The sequence below is a fragment of the Argiope bruennichi genome, chromosome 1 (genome assembly GCF_947563725.1).
Source record: "Argiope bruennichi chromosome 1, qqArgBrue1.1, whole genome shotgun sequence".
Taxonomy (NCBI): domain Eukaryota; kingdom Metazoa; phylum Arthropoda; class Arachnida; order Araneae; family Araneidae; genus Argiope; species Argiope bruennichi.
The window spans coordinates 87,253,719-87,275,291 of NC_079151.1; the positions used below are offsets into that span (position 1 = coordinate 87,253,719).

Sequence of the window (21,573 nt, forward strand, 5' to 3'; positions counted from 1 at the left end):
AACTGAAAAAAACTGATAAATTACATTGAGAACATCTATATGATTTGTATAAGCATATAAATTATCTCTGAAAAGTCAGAAATCTGTAACGTCCTTCTGAGTCCTGTGGTTTTGATTTCCTTCGTCAGAACTGCACTTTTGAGGGACTTTTGAAGTTATAATTTCGGCTGATTTTGATAAGTGGCATTTTGGTCTCAGCTATTGTGTAGTCTTGAAGAGGTCTTGGTATTTATGAATATGGTTTACTATGGAGTGGATCTTGCCGCGTGAAAGGGTATTCGATGCAACTCTCCTGTACCATTCTTCCTCGAGACTTGTTTCTGGCTTCCTCATGTGCCATGAGAGAGTCAGTAGGCATTCGGTGGCATAGTGAATTGGGGATCCTATCTCCCCACAGCTACAATAAGGAGAGTTGGCCAGGTTGAATCTGTGTAGGTATGTCGGGAATGGGCCGTGTCCAGTGAAGAAAAGGACATCCGCTTTGTTCCAGTTGGTCGCGTAGAGAGAAACTTTCGGTATTATATTGAATGTGGAGCGGCCTGTTTCGCCTTCTTCCCATTCCTTTTGCCATCTTGTCATCATATCGGTTTGGAGGATGTTCTTCAGATGATATCTTGGAAGCTTCATTACATTCCGATCTTGATTAGCATTAGCCGCTGTTTTGGCTAGTTTGTCCGCCGCTTCATTCCCTTCATAGCCTACATGTGCCTTGATCCATGAAATTTTAATGTGAGGATTTGCAAGAAGAAGGGTGAATGTATCTCTTGCTAATTGGCTATTAGATTTTGGTGAACTTGAGGCTTGTATACTTGCTTTATTGTCGACGTAAATTGTTCATAGATTTATATAGCATTCTTTTTTTCCTAGTTCGTAATTTCTTTTCTTAAACCTTTCTTGAATTTTAACTTGGATGGAAAGTGGATAAATACTCTAGTCCAATGCTTTAGATTAAATTAAAATGATGATGACTGTTTTTGAAAAGTTAATCGTGGTAATCTACTCTCAATGATCTAAAGAATTAACTTATATTCATAAAAAAAATAGGAAAAGTTATTTTATAGACAGCGTATCATGTGTACAACTACGACAACACTTTTTTCGACAGGCGATATAAGCTAACCTCATACATCAGAATGAATAGAAACAAAAGCTTTAAACATGTTATATATTGAGTTATGTTACAAAAAAAAAGAACATTCTTCACAATTTTAATTTAATTATAAAAAGTTATTAAAACTTTTGATAGAAATCTACTTATTTCGCGTTAAAATTGCGTACTAAATTTCATTTCTCAAGTTCAATGATTATTTTTCAGTTGTCATGTTCACAGATAAAACTACAGACAAGTATAATTTCAAAAATCAGTTTTCAAATCTCGTCAAGGTCGGAACTCATGAAAATCTTCGAATGGGAAATTTCTGACGATTACGATAATTTCTCTTTGTGCCTTTCATATAGGAAAAAGTGAAAAGTGTTTCAAGAAAAAATTATCGGAACGGATTAAAACTTTGGAACATGGAATTAATTTGACAATGGTAAGTACATTTGGAAGTCAACGTTTCTTTTTGCTATCTTTTAAAGTTCTTTTTCCTCCTACAAAACATATAAGATTAAAATGCGAAGTACATCCAATATGTATCTAATGATCATGAATTGATTTCTGACGTTTACTACAAATTTAATAATATGCGTTTTATGAAAACAATCATAAAAAAAAACCATTTTCAGCTTATTAGTTTGAAATTCAGAGAAAAAAAAATCGCTTTTAAGGCATCTTATTATCGATGCTGTATCAAATATCAAATTGCAGTATGATAATCAGGGTTTAAAAAGAAAGGAATCTGAATTTATAAACATAATTTAATAATTTATAAAACAAAAACAATAATTGCTAAAGTTTTGAGCGGCAGTAAGAAATTGAAAAAAAATTGTAACCTTATGTGGATACTTCTTTTTTAGTTACTGAACAGTATATTTATGCTTATAAAAATTGCAATTAGTATTTACAGTTTTTTGATTAATTTAATTAATTAAAGGGAATTTTTATTCTTAAATTCTACTCTTTTTATTATAATAATTACATTTAATCTTATTTAATCATTAAAGTTAAACTAAATGATTGTTGACTGTATAGAATAATTAAGATTTCATGATTGACATTTTTATCTGTTTTTGAAAATCGTCAGTGATGTTCCACACAAATCTTTTCTGAATTTCCATCTCTTAGATATCACCCTAGATATAAAGTTTTTAATTTATTGTATTCTACGAAGGAATCCCAAAATTTAATATTAACTTTTCATTATTTTAAACTAATCATCGTTTCAAATAATAAGTCTCTGCTCTTCAATTGCCCACGTTTCTGTGTCGAATAAGTCATGTGATGGCGAACCAAATGGATAAGAACATATTTTTACCTGACAAGTTCCTTTTCCACCTTCGAGAACCCCTGCGCACAGATGCCACCCTTTAATCGGAATCTTGTAAGTAGGATAGTAAGCGGCGTGACACACATGGTTGTCCATCACCTGGATCTCCACTTCCCGTAATACATTCGATCCTCGTTTATCTACAGGCAAAAATATATTAAAAAAAGTATGATGGGTGACTGTTCCTATATTTTTTAATATCATAAGAAAATATAGGATCTATATTTGGGTACTCTTTTATTGGGAATATGCTGGAGTATTTTTCTTAATATAAAAATTTATTGCGTGCAAATTATTATATTTAGACTTGTGTTTATTTTCTAATTTGTAAATATCCTGATGGATTTAATTACAAAAGAAATGACCTTAATTCAATATTCTTCTCTTTATAGCAGAGGAAATATTCAGGCAATATTTTATTATTCGCTACGAATTGACCATCATTTTTTATATAGTGCTGGACATGGCATCTGTTAATCAAGCAAGTATCAATAGCCAGTGAGTTAATGATTAAATAATTGATTTCAGACTCAAAAGGGGAAATCAACGACATGGATTCCATGTAGCAATCATTTTTTTCTACCAGAAATCTTCAATGATAGAACTTCAATGACGGGACTGCTTTATGTCTATATATCGAGAGGATAGTGTCCATAGCAATTTCTGAACCTATTATGAACAAAAATGGTTCATCTGTTTCATGGAGATACAAAATTCCCTGCTCTTTGTTCGTTATCGGTGTTATTTCATTAAAAAGTAGCTTTCGATTCACTGTTTACACCTATAGATTAGTTTCACCATATGTACGTCGATAAAGAAACTTTAAAAACTGGGCTTTGCCGTGATAAAAGTTTTACATTATTAATATTTCAATGTTGTTTCTTTAATGCTAACATTTTCAGGAGTTTAGTTTAGTTATATTAACGTCCCGTTGTAAAGCAACACTAGGGCTATTTTGGGACGGACCTCGTAATTTTGAACTGCGGTCTGGTGACGAGGACGACATCTTAGCAGGCACCCCCTCTCCACACCACGCCAGCGGGAGAACGTTTGGCCTTGACGGATTTAACGTGCAACAGACCCCCTTATACGACGGTTCTTTGGTGGAATCGGGTCTAAAGCCGGAAACCGTACGCCTCACGAGCTGAGACTTTACCACCAGACCACCGAGGCCGCCCAATTTTTTCAGGAATATTGTACTCTGTATATTGGAAATCAAATTATCATGAATGTCATCATGATTGCCTCATATTGGTTTTTAATTAGTTTTGATAAAATCAGAAAGACTTGATTTCAAATTAAGGGGAAATAAAATTCATTAATTCATTTTGTTTAAAAAAAATTGTTTTTACTTTAATTTAATCTGATTGTAATGAGGAAAAGAATTATGTTAATTACTAAAACGCTTTTCCATTAAAACTATTTGAGAATTTTGATGGCTAAAATTTTTTGATTTCTTAAAATTTGTTTAGATAGATAAAAATGGAAAAAGTTTTTCACTCATTTATTAGAAGAAATCGGACTTGTCACGCTTAGATTCGAGGACAGATTTCAATTATGTAATATTTAATGCAATTTTTTTCAATTGAGAAAAAAATAAGTGCAATAATAATTTCTTATTAATTATCCTTATTGATAAGAATGTATCAAAATCACAAAAATTTCACTTAATCCTGTGAGATATTATTTGTTAAAGACATTTATGAAAAATAAAAATTATGAACTGAAACAAATTAACTAAAGATATGAAATCATTTTAATTTATAGCTTTTGCATAATCAGAAATTGTTACGTATGTTAAAAAATAATTCCAGCAATAAATTATCATCCTTTCTACGAAAAATCACATTTTCAACAAATATCTTAGTGTATATTTCAATTAATAGATGGCAGCACTACTGTTGATCGGGAGATACATGTGATGCCATCAAATACAATATTTATTTTTAAAGATGCATTATGGAGAGTCAGTAAAGTTAAAATTTTACAATTCCTACTTTATAAAAAACATAAAAGTTAGGTATGTTACTTTTAAATTCTTGCTGATTTGCAAGATATATAACTAAAATGAAATATTTCATCTTAAAAAAAGGAAGTTGTCAGGAAAATTAGAACAGATAATGTCGGCATATTCTTTAAAGTGAAAAGAAAATGAAATAGTAATTAATATATTCTTGTAGCTTTAAAATGTCGTATTAGAAACAGAAAAATGTAGATATCAGTGCAATGACAGTGTATAATAAATATTGCATATACAGCGGTATACACAATTTTTCTTTCACATAGAAGTCATAAAATAAGAACACATTATCTAGTTCTTTTACTTTTAGTTTTGTCACTTTTAGTAATATATCATCAGTACATAAAGTACCTTCATTTGTGGTTTTGGGAAACCGATGCTATCTAATTTTCAAGTACGCGTTTCACTTCATTTCAAAGAAACCCCATCGCTTTATCAGCACAAGAAATTGTACGATGTCATTCACGATGTTTTTAAAATAAGCATTAGTATTTAATATTTTGTTTATGGAGAGTTGGACTTTTATGTAGTCGGTGTTTTAGATTCCCCGATTTAAAAGTTTGTGGAAGGTGTAAATTCAAAAGTTATAATTTACTGTGAATACACTATCAACTTTCTCATAATATCAAATAATTTCAAAAGAATCTCCTTAACGGATTCTTTTATGAGCTTTCATGCATTTTTAGTAAGCGATTTTTGTGTAATTGATACTTTTCTTTCCAACGACCTTGCTAGTATGTTCAGTAAAAGGTCTCTCATGAAATCACATTCACGCAAACGCTATTGTTTTTATTATTTATTTTTTTTGAAATGGAGAGGAGCGTTTAAATTATAATTACTCGTGAGTTGTAATTATAATTAATTAAGAGGAAATTATAATTAATCGCATTATCAACTTTCTCATAATATCAAATAATTTCAAAAGAATCTCCTTAACGGATTCTTTTATTAGCTTTCATGCATTTTTAGTAAGCAATTTTTGTGTAATTGACACTTTTCTTTCCAACGACCTTGCTAGTATGTTCAGTAAAAGGTCTCTCATGAAATCACATTCACGCAAACGCTATTGTTTTTATTATTTATTTTTTTTGAAATGGAGAGGAGTGTATAAATTATAATTACTCGTGAGTTGTAATTATAATTAATTAAGAGGAAATTATAATTATTCGCACATAATAATTAATTAAAATAATTTCTACATAATAAAATTAATTATTAATCGAGATTAATTATACATAATAAGATTTATTGCTATTAAAAAGAATAATTGCTACATAATAAGATTAATGATCAATTATTGATAGTTAAATCTTAAAGAAAGATTTAATTATCAGCTTATTTTAAGTCTCAGATCGTCTAGATTTTTCTCAAAAGTTTGTTAAAAAGTTAATTAATTAGAAATAACTAGAAATTTTTACATTCTAAGACATCTTAAAAGAACTCCAATTTTACAATATTAGTTGATTTCTACGTACACAAGGAAAAGTCGAAAGTGTAATAGAAAGACATTAAATACAATTTAATGACACACTTAAATTTTAAGTGCTTATAAAATTTTCGAATATACCATTAATTATAAATTAAGTAAAATCTCGTTGCATGAATTTTTGAATCAAATCTCAATTTGTTAGTTATTTGTTGTGAAGTTAACTAATGTAATTGATGTCAGTTAAAGATAATCGCTCTTATTATACCCTGTTAAATTATTTTCCTGTTAAGATTTAAATAAAAAATTATTATACCCTCAAAACGAGCAATGTACAAAATTTAAAAAAAGACTGCTTTTCAGTAGGGCATTTTTATGATAGGGTAGAAATACTTACTTATATGCATATTTCTTATTCAGGTTTAAAAAATTTAAAAAAAACACACTCTAATAAAGAATTTAGTTAGAGATTTTAACTAATTCAGAAAAGTTATACAGTACATTAGAATAGTAAAATAAATTTAATAAAGCCGACGTCAGCCAATGTTTATAATGTTATTAACAAATGATATCAAATAAATTAGACGAAATTTAAGAACTGATACAAAACACGAGATTTGAAGCAAGACCTGGTATTATTTTACCAAAGGGAATGTAAAGCTAAAAAGTATATAGCGTTTTCAACAGAAAAGTAATTGTTTACGCCTTCATGAGCAGCAAAAATAGCAAATTCACGGTACAAAATAAATTTAGCATTTCAATAGTCGATGCATACTTTACATGTATCACGTGAGCACGAACGGACTCCATTGAAATTCTCCAGACAAAGAAAAGCTTCGTGCGCCAAGCACTAATAATTAACAGATATTATGATGCTGCGTATTACTTTTAGATGTTGTAAGGGCATTAATTATGCATGACCTATTATCATAATAATTTTTTTTTATGTCTAGAAGAAGGCATTAAAAAAACACAGATGAAAATGATGTTGGATGACCTTGGAATTCTGTCGCTGGGTCAAAGACCACAGATTGGACTTTCTCTTTCTCATGCTTTTTCTTGTTTTTTGCTTCCTATCCTGCGTGAAGGACTTCATTTGAGTTAATCAGGACATTAATTGAATAGAAAAAAAAGTAAGTACATGAAACGGTAGCACGTTCCACTGCAGCAGGCTAAAGGGATTTGAGCCTGAAGCACAGCTCGCAGGCAAGAGGCATAGTTTTAAACCGTTCTTATAACACAAATGCTGACAAATCATTAAAAGTTTCATAACGAAATTTTCTTATAGAAATTTTAAATTAGTTCCTTCTTGCACTTTATTATTGTTATTTCATTGCAAACTTTATTTTCCGATAAATACTAATTTTAAGAAAGATTGACTATTTATTATTGAGTCAATATAATGTAGGACTAAATTCATTATGTAATAACAAAGATTAAAGCTAAATTTACTTTAATTTGTTTAATTTCGATATGACCACATAATTTTGAGAAATGCAGAAAGTCTCTCCTTTCTCCATGTCATAAAAAAAGACTGATTTTTTTTAAAAATGCTAAAAATTTCAATAGTAATTTTAAATATGTGCTTCTCAAAAATCCAACAAATATTTCTAATAAATGAAAAAAATTTTATTATTAAAACTGGGTAGTTTTTATTTAGTTATCTGAACAATTTATAGAGCAATAAAAAAGAAGATAAATTTCAAATAAATGAATAAGACAATTTTTATGATTAAAACTGAGTTATTTTATTTAATTACCTAAACAGTATTACAATATTATCAAACAAAAAAGGAAATATAAATTTCACGAGTTTCATGTTTGGAATGAATTGTGTGTTTTTTTTTCACTTGCTTGGCGGAAAGTACACTTAGGCAGCAGATAAATTTATAATACGGCTGAAATTTTAAGAGAGTAATTTGATTAAAAATTCCAATAACATCTTTTCTCATTCATTCGGTGTTGACAGACTGATATTTATTCTCGTTACAAAAGGAGAAAATTTAATACTGATTACTATATAGTTACAGCCTATACAACGTCAATGATAGCATGGAAATTTTAATCCTTCAATACAATCAGCAGCTTTGTGTCTGACTTACATCCAGCTACGTGGGAAGGTAGTTATGAAAAGAAACAATATAAGTTTTATTGATGGTTTGTATAGACATATCTTTTTCTTGAAAATCTCTAGAAAAATTTTTGTTGACACTCGTGGCTGACTTGTTCGTTCTTTGGGCTTGAGAACTGCTCAGCTATCGTCGATATTTCTCGGATTTAGGTCAATGTTATTCTATAGATGAATATATATGTAAGCATTATATTATGTGAAGCAGAATGCAGGTGCGACAAGCAGTGAAGAGACTTCGTATTTTTAAGTTCGTTTTATTTTCTCGTGGGAGGCAGGCATGATTTATTTACAAGAAGGCGCGGACAAGGCACGTCCGCCACAGCGCGGCACAAAAGCAGAAGTCGGGAAGAGAGAGAAATAAATTATCCCTCGTCTTATATAACATGAGATATTGATAGGGAAAATATTTTTTACTGTGCTAATATATTATTAAGATTCTGATAGAGATTTCTGACGCATGTCAATTACAAGTAAGGGAAACACAGGTATTCTTTTGAAAAAGAATGTGCTTATTGGAAATTTTTCTAATCCCTCACGCGGAGCGTGAGAATATGTCGCCGTTTAGCCGATGCAGCAATTTTTTAAAGCTTCTCTTAAATTAATTAAGTAGAAACAGTGGAATCGGATCAGGAAATAAGAGAATATTTTAGAATGACTTTATGGGCTAAATTAAGATAAAAACTTGGAAATTAATTAAATTGAAATTAGAGTTTAAAATATCATTACATATATATATTCAGTATTAAATTAGTCCAAAGATTCTTAAAGCTATGCAAACCCTATATAGCTACCAACAGATTTGGTACTGCCTCATATATTCTATGACTTACATAAACTGAAAACAAATCGAATACATAGCTTGTAATTGCAATGAAGGATTAGAAGTTTCAAGATAGTACCAATGCTGGATCGTCTTTAATTGTATTGTTGTCACTATTTTATAATAACGCATTATTTACGCCATAAATAAGATCATATAGTATATAAATGATAGTCTTTCGTCTATTTATTATGGAAAAACTAATTAAATTTTTTATTATATAACAATCTTTAAGTTATTTAAACTAGGCAATTATATAAAATAAACAACTATGCGATGCAGATTTATTGAATTTTTTTCAAATTTTTGTTTAAGAAATTGAAGAACTCTAATCAAATTAGAAACAGATATACAAACGAAAACATTTTAGTTTTATTAAATGTACCTAATTTATTGGAATCTTTTCAATTAAGCTGAGTAATATTTTTATTTTGTTTATTCTACACTGATCAAAATTTTGTTCATAAATATAAAATCAAATTAAAACAAGATCAACCGATGTTCGGTACGCTTAATGCAGCGTAATAAGTTCGTGAAATTGATTCAATTATTGAGGCTGGGAGATTACGTGCAAGTTTTATTGTATAAAATCTTCCGAGAAAGGAAGGCAATAGGGACAGGCGATTATTGATAAAATAACAGGGAGTTTTAAGATGTCATCTGAAATAAAAATTGGAGAAATCATTACAGCTGTTGGGATTAGGGTATTTCATTCAGTTTTTCTTAATAACGAATGTACATCTAAATAATACTTTTGAGATTTTTTTTTTTTGAAAATGGATGAGAGATAGGGACAATCGATCATTCATGCCATACTTAGGAATAAAGAGTTGGCGATATATGGTCATTTGGTATAGATAGTAATGTGACTTTGTCAATTATTTTAAATAAATAGATGCGTGTTTAGCCATAACGGCCACCAAATAAAATAAGTCACCGTATATAATTATGGTTAGGAAATATTTAATGATGTCTTATTTAAATTGCCTATTTACTGCAATTAGGGATTTAATTTTCATTTTATTTTTTTCCCTTTGTAACTTTTTGAATGATTTTCAAATTTTTATAAATCATTTTGTAAATTGATTTACAAAGAGATTTATAAATTTTTTGATTTTTCTTTAAGATTTATCAATTTGTGATATAATAAACTGAAATTGTGTTAAGTAGAATGACAGTGCAAAATTTACCGGTAATGAATTTAAAAAAAAATTGTTTTAGAAATTAAATGAGTACACTTGATTTGAAAGTGAATTCGTAGTTCAGTTTTTTAGTTTAAATATTTTTATTTATTTTTATATCCTTAATTGTTCTTCTCACGCATTTGATAATTTCAAAATTCAGATTATTTAAATATTCTATTCTTGTAAAAATTTATTTTTCATAACTTTAAACTAGAAAATTCTAATGATGAAAAACTGGAGTGTTTATAAAAAAAAAACGCATAATGGATATTTCTTAGAACTAATAAGAATAAAGAATTCTCTCGCAATCTCTCTCTCTCTCTCTACGTATATATATAAAAAAAGTATAAATCTACATTAGCAAGGAGCTTTGGGTCATAAATTTGTTCAGAATGACACCATAAATTTTTTTGAAGTCTTTTTCTGAAATAACAAAATAAGGGCATTAACCTGGAAATCTACTTAATCAGACAGTGACTTTTAATTGTATGAATAAATTTAAAGCATTCTGGAGAACGACATCAAACTTGATCCGGCAGATGACCTTGGAACTGAAGAAGTTCAAGGCCAGTACATGGACTTCATTGTACAGATCTGGTTTAATATTTTTCAATCCCCCTCATCCATTTTGTTTTTATTTTTTCATAGAACTATTTATTTTAGAATTGACAATAAAATTAAAAATAACTATAATAATTATTTTTGAGGATTAATGTTAATATAAGACACATTTGAAAACAAACACATTAAGAATTTCTAATTAAATTATTATTGACAAAATATATATTATAGCTTTGACAACAAATGATCATATAATTAGTAACTTGCATGAGGTGAGACGAGGACGAACTATACACTTTTTCAGCACGGAAACTTATTTAATATACTTATATACTTATTTTAAATTTATACTTATTTTTAAAAAAACTAAAGGGTGTTCAAATATTAACACAAGATTTGAATTTGCCACCAGTCGTGCAGTAAAGTGTTGGCAACCTTATTAAAAAAATTATTTGACACCTGTTAGTTAAAGGTTTGTAAAAATGGAGCGTTACACGATAGAACAACGTGTTTTCATTCTTGAACAATATTTCCAAAATAATGGAAATCTGGCGGTCACAGTTCAAAAATTTCAGTAGTGACCTCCTAGATCGTGTGATTTAACACCATTGGATTTCTTTTTATGGGATTATTTGAAGTCAAAGGTCTATGCTAACAAGCCTACAAGCATGCTCGCATTGAAGGCGGAAATTCAATGCTGCGTCAAGGAAATTCAGTCATATTTATGCAAAATGTCATGGAAAATTACACAAAAGAATGCATATGTATCAGCAACGTCATGGATTTCATTTGTCCTATGTGTTATTACACACACAACCCTATCCTATGTACTTTACGATTCAATAAAAAGATAACAATTTAAAGAATAAAATCTGTGACTTTTATTTAATTCAAATCTTGCGTTAACACGTTATTCTATCGAGTAACTCTCATTTTTACTACGCTAAGCTATCAGCTATCAAAGGTTTTTTTAAATAGGGTTGCCAACACTTTACAGAACGAATGGTGGCAAATTCAAATCTTGTGTTAATTTTGGGACAGCCTTTAGAAAAATTTACACGAAAAAAAATTAAAAGTGTGACTTACCGAAGTCTACCTTGCCCCAACCTGTTGCAATGCATCGCATGCCCAGATAGCCTGCATCTTCATCCGGCAAACATACAGCCCGCACGTAGTCATTAAATTCCAATTCTTTTTCCAGCTTCAGCAAGGCGATATCCTTGTCATAAGCATGGTACCAAGGATGGAAGTGGACCTCGGACACTTGGATGGTCTTCTCTGGTCCCTCGGTCAGCTTCAGGTTGTGCTCGCCCACGCGTACCTTCCAGAATATGGGCTGAGGTAGGGAGAACAGGGGGCTGTAGGAAAAACACTCGGTTTTTGGTTTTTCTTTCTATTTCTACTACTCCTCGACTCACCACGAAACAGAAAAGGGTGGGTTGGTTGTTTTGGGGGTTGTTCGTTACTATCAGAGAATCGAGACGAATTATTCTCAATTTTTTGAAATCCCCCCCCCCCTCCTGTTTCTGGAATAATTATTATGGATTAGAATGTCATTAAGATAAAAATAGAATAAACTTCAAAAATTTTAAATACTATTCTCATTTTCTGATTTTGTGTGTTCTGTATAAAATCATACATCTGATAGAGTAAGAATGCAGCTACTTTCATACTGAACAAGAAAAAGGGTGCGTTTTTTCCCCATTCCTTTACTCAGGAGAGTAGCCCCACTTCGATAATTTAATCCTTTGGGTAGAGAAAGATACTTTGAAAACCTTATTCTAAAATATAATGTCTTATTTCTAAGGTATTTATGCTTAAAAAAATTCCTTCTTGGTAAAAGGAACAATTGCAAAATCTGTGTCAGAGACTTTTGTCCTGCTGCCATCTATCGATAAAAGTTAGAAGTAGAAATTGAGACTGGCTATCTATAGTTATCTAGCTATCTATATCTATCTAAGATGCAATAAATCAATTAACGATTTTGAAATCATTTTTGGTACATGAAACTACTTTATCATTCTTTCACGATTTGAAAAGTAGCCAGGATAATATCTAGAATCTATTGCAAATAAATAAGAAAAGTGCTAATATTAAAAAAATAATAAAATTGAAAGATAACTATTGATTTGTCTCACTGGACAGTTGATTCAAATTAATAAGTGAGGGAAATTTGAGAAATAATTCAAAACGTTAGGATATCTTAGTCATGAATGAAATGAATTTAAAATATAAAAGTTGATTTTTAACGTGTTGCGTATATAAAAGGAAAGAAAATGGAACAGGACCAAATAAAGTTTTTCTCTTTTTTTTTATATATATTTGCGAAAACTATACTATTGTGACTTATAATGTTGCATATGGGAGTGTGGAGGATTTGGCAGGAGTGAGGATAGAACCTGGGACCTTGTGGTTCGCAGCCCAGTAACATGACCACAATATAAAAGCGATTGCTGGTGCTGCGTAGCTGTTAACTGGCTTATAAGCTTTCACCACAGGATCATACATCATAAGTTATTCCCAAAAAATTCAGTGAATATATATATGCACAAACGTTTGTGGTGCGCTTTTTGTAAAACTGCCTCAAGCTTTAAAAAAATCCTGAAATTACTTCATTAAAATAATTTGTTTATTAATCCACTAAGAATTTATTTTTAGGCTTATCCTTTTGTATACTGTCAATAGATATCAAACATTTAATCTTTAACAAAAGACATTACAAATGCAAATTCTATAACGATGAAACAGATAGCAAATATTCTGATATAAAAGATTTGTAAAAATTACTTTATAATACGTTGTCTGTTATCTATTTCTGATATTTTCAGACTGTCTTCATACAATGCTTCTTTATTCGTAAAACAATTCGAAAAGGAAAATTGTTCAAACATATTATTTTCAAAAGAATATTTTTAATTTACAAATTTTGAATCATGGCTAAAAAAATTTGATGAATCAGAATGTTGACTATCATTTTTGAATTCAGTAGTATGTAGGGAAAAATGGCATGAAGATACTTACTTAAGTATACAGTGTGCTGCCGTCATGACCCACTGTTTGTGAATAATGACAGCCCCGCACCAGTGTCCCACTTTTCCAAATTGGGGATGGGTCAGCTGTAGAGAGGCCTGCAAAGAAAAATCCAGATAACTAATAATAATACCATCTACTTTTAGAAAATTACAATTTAAAATTCAGCATTAGGTTCCAATATCCTTTTTTGAGAATTGGAATAACTGCCTTATTTTTGGATACTTGAATAAAAATGATTGTTATTATTAAAAGAAAAATATTTTCCCTTTTATTTTATTCTGTATTTATTAACGCATGTTCAATATTCCAGATTAAATTAATTAAATCATTTTTACACAATTTCATTCAAATTGTGTTGTTTCATGTTTGTAAAAAATTTACGGCCGGCGTCCTGGCATAGGGTAGCGCGTTTTCCCCGTGGTCTGGTCGTTCTGGGCTCGAGTCCCGGCTCGGGCATGGTTGTTTTTTATCTGTTCTATCTGTGAGATGTGTGAATACGCCCCCCTGTAAAAAGGGGTTATGCAAACGAATTAGTGATGCGTGAGTAGCAAAATCGTACTCTTGACCCTAGTTGGCGCTACTAAAACAAGAGACGCTCCCTATCAGCTTAAATCGCTGACTTCGAAACAGCGGGCTAGTCCATGGCAAGTGCCTTCAGAAACAACAAGAAAAAATTAACGAAAGGAGACATTATACTTTTGCAGACGAGCTGGAGTTTTAAAATTATGAAGATTTATGCATTTTTGAAAATAATTTGTTTTTATTTTCAGAATTTAATTATTATTTGATCTCTCCATTTAATTAAATTTTAATTCTATATGCGTGAAGGACGCAGTGTCCCACGGAGTTTAAGAAAAAAAAATGTTTTCAAGATTACTTAATATTTATAATATGAATTCCAAATTATACATTAAAAATAAAAAAATAATTAAGATAAATATATCTTTACTTTTTATTACATTTATAGGCGTGTTTATAAAAACATTTAATTTATTCAGTTATTTATTTCTATAGGAGGGATTGTTTTAATTCAAATGATGACGCCGAAACATTTATTTTGAGGTTTTTTATATATAGGATAGCTTATATTTCTTTCTTTCGAAATACTACACTTTCTACAATTATGTTTAAATAAAAAGAATGCCAAGAAGAAATCTTAATAATATCGATGATAAATTTAATACTAAATTTTTTCATAAATGATCGTTATCTAGAACATCTTTCTTTCGTAAAAAATTTTAAAAGAGTTAATTCCCACCGTCTTTCGTTATTATAAAAAAAATATTTCTTTTTCATGTAAAAGCAACAACTAGAGCATTAACAAAAACACGGATACATCTATTATTTATATCTAAATATATCATTATTAATTTCATTGAATCATGGTCAATGACATTGAACCACTATATATTTTTTTTTCGTATTTCATACGCGAGACTGAAAGTACTCGTATGATGCAATAGCAAAAACGATGACGCAATGCATATCTTTTAGAGATCAATCAAAATTACTTTCCTTTCAAATGCGTTGTATAACGAATTTAGATTTATAATCATATTCATTAAAAAAACCTAAACGTCATATTTTAATAGAGTGCTATTGTATTTTTAAAATTACCTTACATTATATTTAACCGTTGGTGATTGATTAAAAACATTATTTTAGTGATATTTAATATTAAAATGCATGGTCCAGCGTGCATTATAATTTTAGAGAGTTCCTTATTTTTTGTTTTTGTCATATTTAAAAACCCTTGTTTCTTCTAAGATCACACATTACCTTTATTAAATGGTGATATTCAAATATATTCATAATACAAGGAAATTTATAATATTAAATATTCATTATCAATTAAACCAATTCGCTTAGTACTGATGTCAAAACTTATTTTTAAATGGAAAATGCTAATTTATTAAAAAACAATCGGTACAACTTTCAATTTTCAATAATGGCATAAAATAGCAAAAACGATGACACAATGCGTCCCTTTTAGCGATCAATCAAAATTACTTTCCTTTCAAAAGCGTTGTATAACGAATTTAGATTTATAATCATATTCATTAAAATAATATAAGTGTCATATTTTCATAGAGTGCTATTGTACTTTTAAATTACCTTACATTATATTTAACCGTTGATAATTAATAAAAAAAACAATATTTCAGGGATATTTAATATTAAAATGTACAGTCCAGGATGCGTTATAAGTTTAGAAAGTTCGTTAGTGGGTGTCCCAGCCTAGGGGTAGCGCGTCTTTCCAGTGATCTGGGCGTTCCGGGAACGGTTGTTCTTCACCCTGTGTTCTATCTGTGAGGTGAGCGAAAAAACCTCCGTAAAAATGGGTTGTGCAAGCGAGTGTGAGTGTCATCTCCATATGAGCTAGAAGTCAGACTTCTGCCCTCGGGTGCTCAGGGGCCTTTACCCTCATAAGCTACTGCACAAACAGTGCTTAAAATCGGTGATTTCGTCAGCGGGCTAGTCTGTGACAAGTGCCATAAGTAACAAAATAATGAACAACAAACAGTTCATTATTTTTTGTTTTTGTCGTATTTAAACACCCTTATGTCTTCTAGCATCACACATTACCTTTATTAAATGATGATATTCAAATATATTCATAACACATAGAGATTTATATTATTAAATATTCATTATAAATTAAATAAATTTGCTTAGTAGTGATATTAAAACTTATTTATAAATCGAAAATGCAAATTTATTAAAAAAACAATCGGCATAAATTTCAATTTTCAATATGGCATAAAATCTTCATATTATTATTCTCTCGACCTTATAACATTCATCATATTTTCTTTTTAAAGAATATGAAAGGATGTACCAGCAGCAGAGTTTAATAAGTATATTTCTACCTAAATGTTTTTTGCCTGCACAGCGCATACTAATACTGGCAGGAACTCACCAGCTTACCTGCCAAGGCCACTCGTTGGGCTCCGTTTCATTGCCTCCGACGATCCTGCCCGTCAGAACCGGACCGATGCCGCATCCTGGCAAATTAAAAGGAAAGTATTTTAACAAAATAAACAAAAGAAACATGGTAAGGGAAAAAAAAATTAACTGCTGGATTCCGGAGCAGAAAACTCATCTTCAAGAACTGGTATGAGGGCCGCATTTGATACTGAGAGTATGAATATTAATAACTACTTAGAGAGAAAGAAAATATTAAAGGAAAGTAAGAGCGGAGATTTATTTTTAGTTTTTCTTTGCTTAATGATGTCTTTTGTGAGTCTTCAAAATTCAGATAGCACGTTCATGATGGTTTTCGTCTAGATGAGATGTAAATTTTTTTTAATGAAACATTTTTTTTTCAATCGTACGTGAACATCAAATATGTGAAATTTTTTCTGAAACAACCCTTATGTAACTTCAAAAGGAGGCGTTAATACAGTTAAATAAAAGGTGTGGAGATACGTTTTTCTTTAAAAAAATAATGATATTTAAAGCAATACTCTTCTATTTTCAAATGATATTTAAGTAAAAGCATAATTTAGCGTACGAATATATTTTATAATTTTTTTTTATTGAATAGCATGTTAGAAATTACGTTTGAAAAATAAAAATTTTTGAAAAATAAAAACATTTCTAGAAAAATGAGATGCAAATAAAAAAAAAAAAGGAACTTCTCGTCAAAACTTCTTAGGTTTTTTTCTTCACACTTCAAACTTAATTTGTATACTATTTCTTTTTTATGAATGTAATTCATTTTTATAAAATTTTCTATCTTGATTTTTTTTCCTTCTTAGTTTTTTTTTGCTATTAATTAGTATTTATTGTGATCACAAAGCTGGTTCAGACTGTTTTCATTTTTTTTTCTCTGTCATTTATCTTGAAAATGTATGTTGACTAACTGGAGATAATTCAATCAAATAACATTTGCCATATGTGAGATTAAAATGTTTTCTTTATATTTATTGATAGAAATTATAGCATCAATGAAAAATCGAGATATTTTAATGAATCAGGATTATTGAAATGTGTCACAATACCATCAAAAACCAAGAAACATTGAAATACAATAAAGCATATTCATATCATATTTTTATTGCACAAGGGGAAAAAAGGCAAGAAAATTTAAGATTAAAACTTTAAATTTATAAATTTAAATAAAATGGAAAACTATAATTTGCAATATAGATCTTGTTATAAATATGTAGATGGAGTTTTCAGTAATTTTCTAAAAAAATAATTTTTATATCATTGAAAGTCATTCCTATGTTTTTATAGCTTTATGCAAGGCAAAATTACTTTCGTATGATTAATGATTTTGCTGTACGATTTGTTATTTTCAATTTTTTTTGTATTTATAATTAATTAAATGATTATGTGGATGACAATGAAAATTAATTACACATTTTCGGAATAAAAATTGCTTTGATTTAGAATATGAATGAATCTTGAGTTAAAAACAACCAGTTATATTTTGCTAAATGGAATTGTATTGAATCAGCAGTAAGTTGACCAGTTGTGGTTGCTATGGGCCCGTCACCTTTTGTATCATAGTGTTACAGTTAACGTATGAATTCAAATTAGATTTGTATTTCGAACATCTATATATGTTGAAATTATTCGTAAGTGCTAGAGTGAAATTTATGTGCTCATGAGGGCAAGTTTTGCAACTCATTTATTACTCTGGAAAGTTCGGTTCGTTCCGTTATATAATTAAGTGACTGGTTTTATTTTTGCCTTTAGTTGTTTCTTTATTCTTTCTAGAACCCGCAGATAATTTGGATGTTTATGAATTTGATGTAATTTTTGTTCTAAATAAAAGCTTACTTAATTTTAGTTTAATAATTTGAAAATAAAAAATTTGATATCCGAACGCTTAATAGGTAAATATGTTATGTTATTACATTAAGTATCAAAAGTAGGTAGGTACAATTGTTGCATCAAAATTCAGTTTAACATGTACTTTAATTTAATTTTTCTTTAATTCAATTCAGTGCTATCATAGTTGTTTTGGATTGATACAGGTATAGAAGATGTTAAATCATGGGTCTCTGCATTTACTTTAAGTTGATGGTGAATTTAAAGTTCTCGCTGGTTACTTAAAACACCACAAATTTTTAAAAAGTAAAAAATTATAATTTATTGTTTTTGCAGGGATTTTTGATGATAACACATAAAATTTATTTTCATATTCAATGGAACATAAAAAATATAGCATCTGTTTTTCAGAGGTGTTCATTTTGGCATGATAATTTTAATCATATGGTATATTATCTGTAAATTACATTCTGTAACATTTTTGACAATATTCACATGATTAAAAAAAACTGTTAAAAAATCTCTAAATGCTAAACCATTTTACCCAACTCTAGTAAATTTAGTTCTCGGTTACTTATTTAGTAGTAAGTGTTCGCTAAGAAAGAATTAAAAATTTTTTTTGTTGACTATTATTTAAAAATTAATCAAATTTTTAATGCTTTCCATCAATAAATATAATTAATATTCTTCATATACACTAAATCATAAATATTATACAAATATCTCTTTCACTCTTATTTAGAGGTTAAAGAATTATGTTTTCCCGTGTTATCTATTTTATTTCGATAGTTTTATAAACTTTTATAAATATTTTTAATTATATTTTACTACAATACTTTCCATTGCTTCAGTTGCCAAATTTATACAGCCTAGCATTGCGAAGATATGAAATACATTTATTGTTTGCACATTATCGTCGTTATATAATTAAGAGAAATTTTTTAAAATAGAATAAAAATAGATAAATCAAGCCAAAGTATTATGCTATGATGTTCCAAAATTCAAGTCTCTGTCATTTTTTTCTAATTTTTTGCATCCTTCCTCAAGAACAATATATATTTTGGAGGAGTTAGATGTTTTAGATTCACAACTTCACATTTTTGTTTGTCTTTTGTTTGGAATAGAATTAATTTCTTGCATCAAAACCCATTTAAATGTTTGCATAGAGCATTTTGCATATTTAAATGTCTTTTTCTTTGTAGGGATATTTTAAAAATTATTGCTTAAAATATTATCCATAGATAAATATTTGGAAATTAAATATAAACAAACAGACAAGTATACAAACAACAATTACAAAAAAAGAAAAAAAAAAGTATTTTTGCGGAGTATATGCTGCAGAGAAAAAAGTAGCAGGCGATGTTGCATCCTCTCAAATTTCTCTTTTTTTGCTTATTGCCAACCTAAAAAAAGCATTACTTGCATCAAATTATCATTATTTTTTTTTACATTACTGTCCAAAATTATTTTCAGTGTTTTGTTACTTTATATTCCAATTTCCTTTTTAGTTAACTTTTTACGTTGCATTGCCTAATTCTGTAAGGAAATTTCATTGGAAATTAACGATTTGAATGTATGGAACGAGGATTATTTACAAATGGATTCATTTAAGTATCTCGATGCTTAATATATGAAGACGCATTCGACTGATAGTTTCATCGATTTCCGAATTCGGTAGAAATTAAAAAGGAGCATTAAGTCAGCATTAGAATGACAGTATTTCAGTGTAGGAGATTAGGGTCTTTAAAACAAGCATATCTCTTTCGAAATAGGACAATTATATAAATTGATTTTTTTCCCAAACAATTATCTAACAAATTTATTTGCAGTTAATAGGGAAAGTTATTTGAAATACAAACAAAGAATACTTTCTCCTAAAATTGCATTCCAAAAAAAAGCATATTGACTACAATATTTCTCTTTTATTAGAAACATAATAAAAAAATAAAACAAATAATTTTAAATAAAACAAACAGTAAGCAAAACATTAAATATTTCTCATCAGCTGAATAGTTTTCAAGAAAGCAAATAATATTTAACCAACAAAATATTTGAAATTAATTAAGTATTACTATGGCTACATTTATCGTTTGTTCATTAATAATTTTCAACTAAATAAATAATATTCAACCAAACAAACATTTGAAATAAATTAAGTATTACTATGGCTACATTTATTGTTTGCTCATTGATAATTTTCGACTAAGAAAATAGTATTCAACCAACAAAATATTTGAAATTAGTTTAGAATCTCTATGGCTACATTTATCGTTTGTTCATTAATAATTTTTAACTAAGAAAATAATAGTCAACTAAGAAAATAACTCGAAATCTTTAAAATTCTTTTAACTATATTCATTATATATTGATAATAATTGAATAAAATAAAAAAAGTTTTATTCTGGAACTCCTTAAAATTTAGTATCTGTTTATTTCGAAATAAACAGACAAGCACAAGTCTTATCAAAAGTAAACACTTACACTTACCGACAAGAATTCATTCATTGATCTGAAATATTTTTAAGTTAGAAAAGACACCCCCCCCCAGAGGGGGAAAATTGATAAACAGAACTACCCTTAACTAATTTCAAATTTTATTGATCATGTTATACAAGAGCTGTATAGTATATAAATATCCATAGGACACTCATATTGTGGCAGTAAATTCACTCTAACTTCATCCACAGAAGAGCATAAAAAAAGATAAACACGAGGATGCGACTTACTTTCAAATTCTCCATCGTCGGGCGCCACCCCTCTAATCAAGAGCAGGAGGCAGGTCCCCAGCAAGGTGGCACATGTTAGGGACATGGACAGAAGTGTCTTTGGGTCGGCCAGCATTTGAGGAGGGTCGAGAACGAGCCAGAATTTATAAGCTCCGCGGCGGCACCCGGCCTGCCCCTCCAAACCGGATTGACGGAGCAAATGAATTGCCTCACAATTCCAATTAAGAAAACGCTCTCGCCAATACAAAGTAGCATTGCAAAATTGGCGGCTTCGATTTGGAAGTGGAAGAGCAAACACAATAAAGCGTGCAGACCTGAAGACAATGTTTCGCGAAGAAAGTGAAAAGTTTTTTTTTGGTAAACATAGCCTTCTCACTAAAAAGTACCTCTCATTGATTATATAGTCAAAAGAGAATGTATAAAATATTCATTACTGTGATATGGTTACTAATTATCAAGTG

The 21,573-nt window shown here is 29.4% G+C and overlaps 1 protein-coding gene across 1 annotated transcript in view; it reads right to left on the reverse strand.

Moving 5' to 3' along the window:
• LOC129980911 (trypsin-1-like) overlaps positions 1-21,288 on the reverse strand; it is a 30,138-nt gene extending 8,850 nt beyond the window's left edge. Inside the window, exons 1-5 of the mRNA XM_056091393.1 lie at positions 21,113-21,288; positions 16,533-16,609; positions 13,593-13,699; positions 11,658-11,929; positions 2,418-2,569 (exon numbers count right to left, since the gene is read on the reverse strand). Coding sequence (XP_055947368.1) covers positions 2,418-2,569; positions 11,658-11,929; positions 13,593-13,699; positions 16,533-16,609; positions 21,113-21,227 — 723 coding nt within the window. The 5' untranslated portion in view covers positions 21,228-21,288. The remainder of the gene's footprint in view (positions 1-2,417; positions 2,570-11,657; positions 11,930-13,592; positions 13,700-16,532; positions 16,610-21,112) is intronic.
• Between the last annotated feature and the right edge of the window lie 285 nt (positions 21,289-21,573).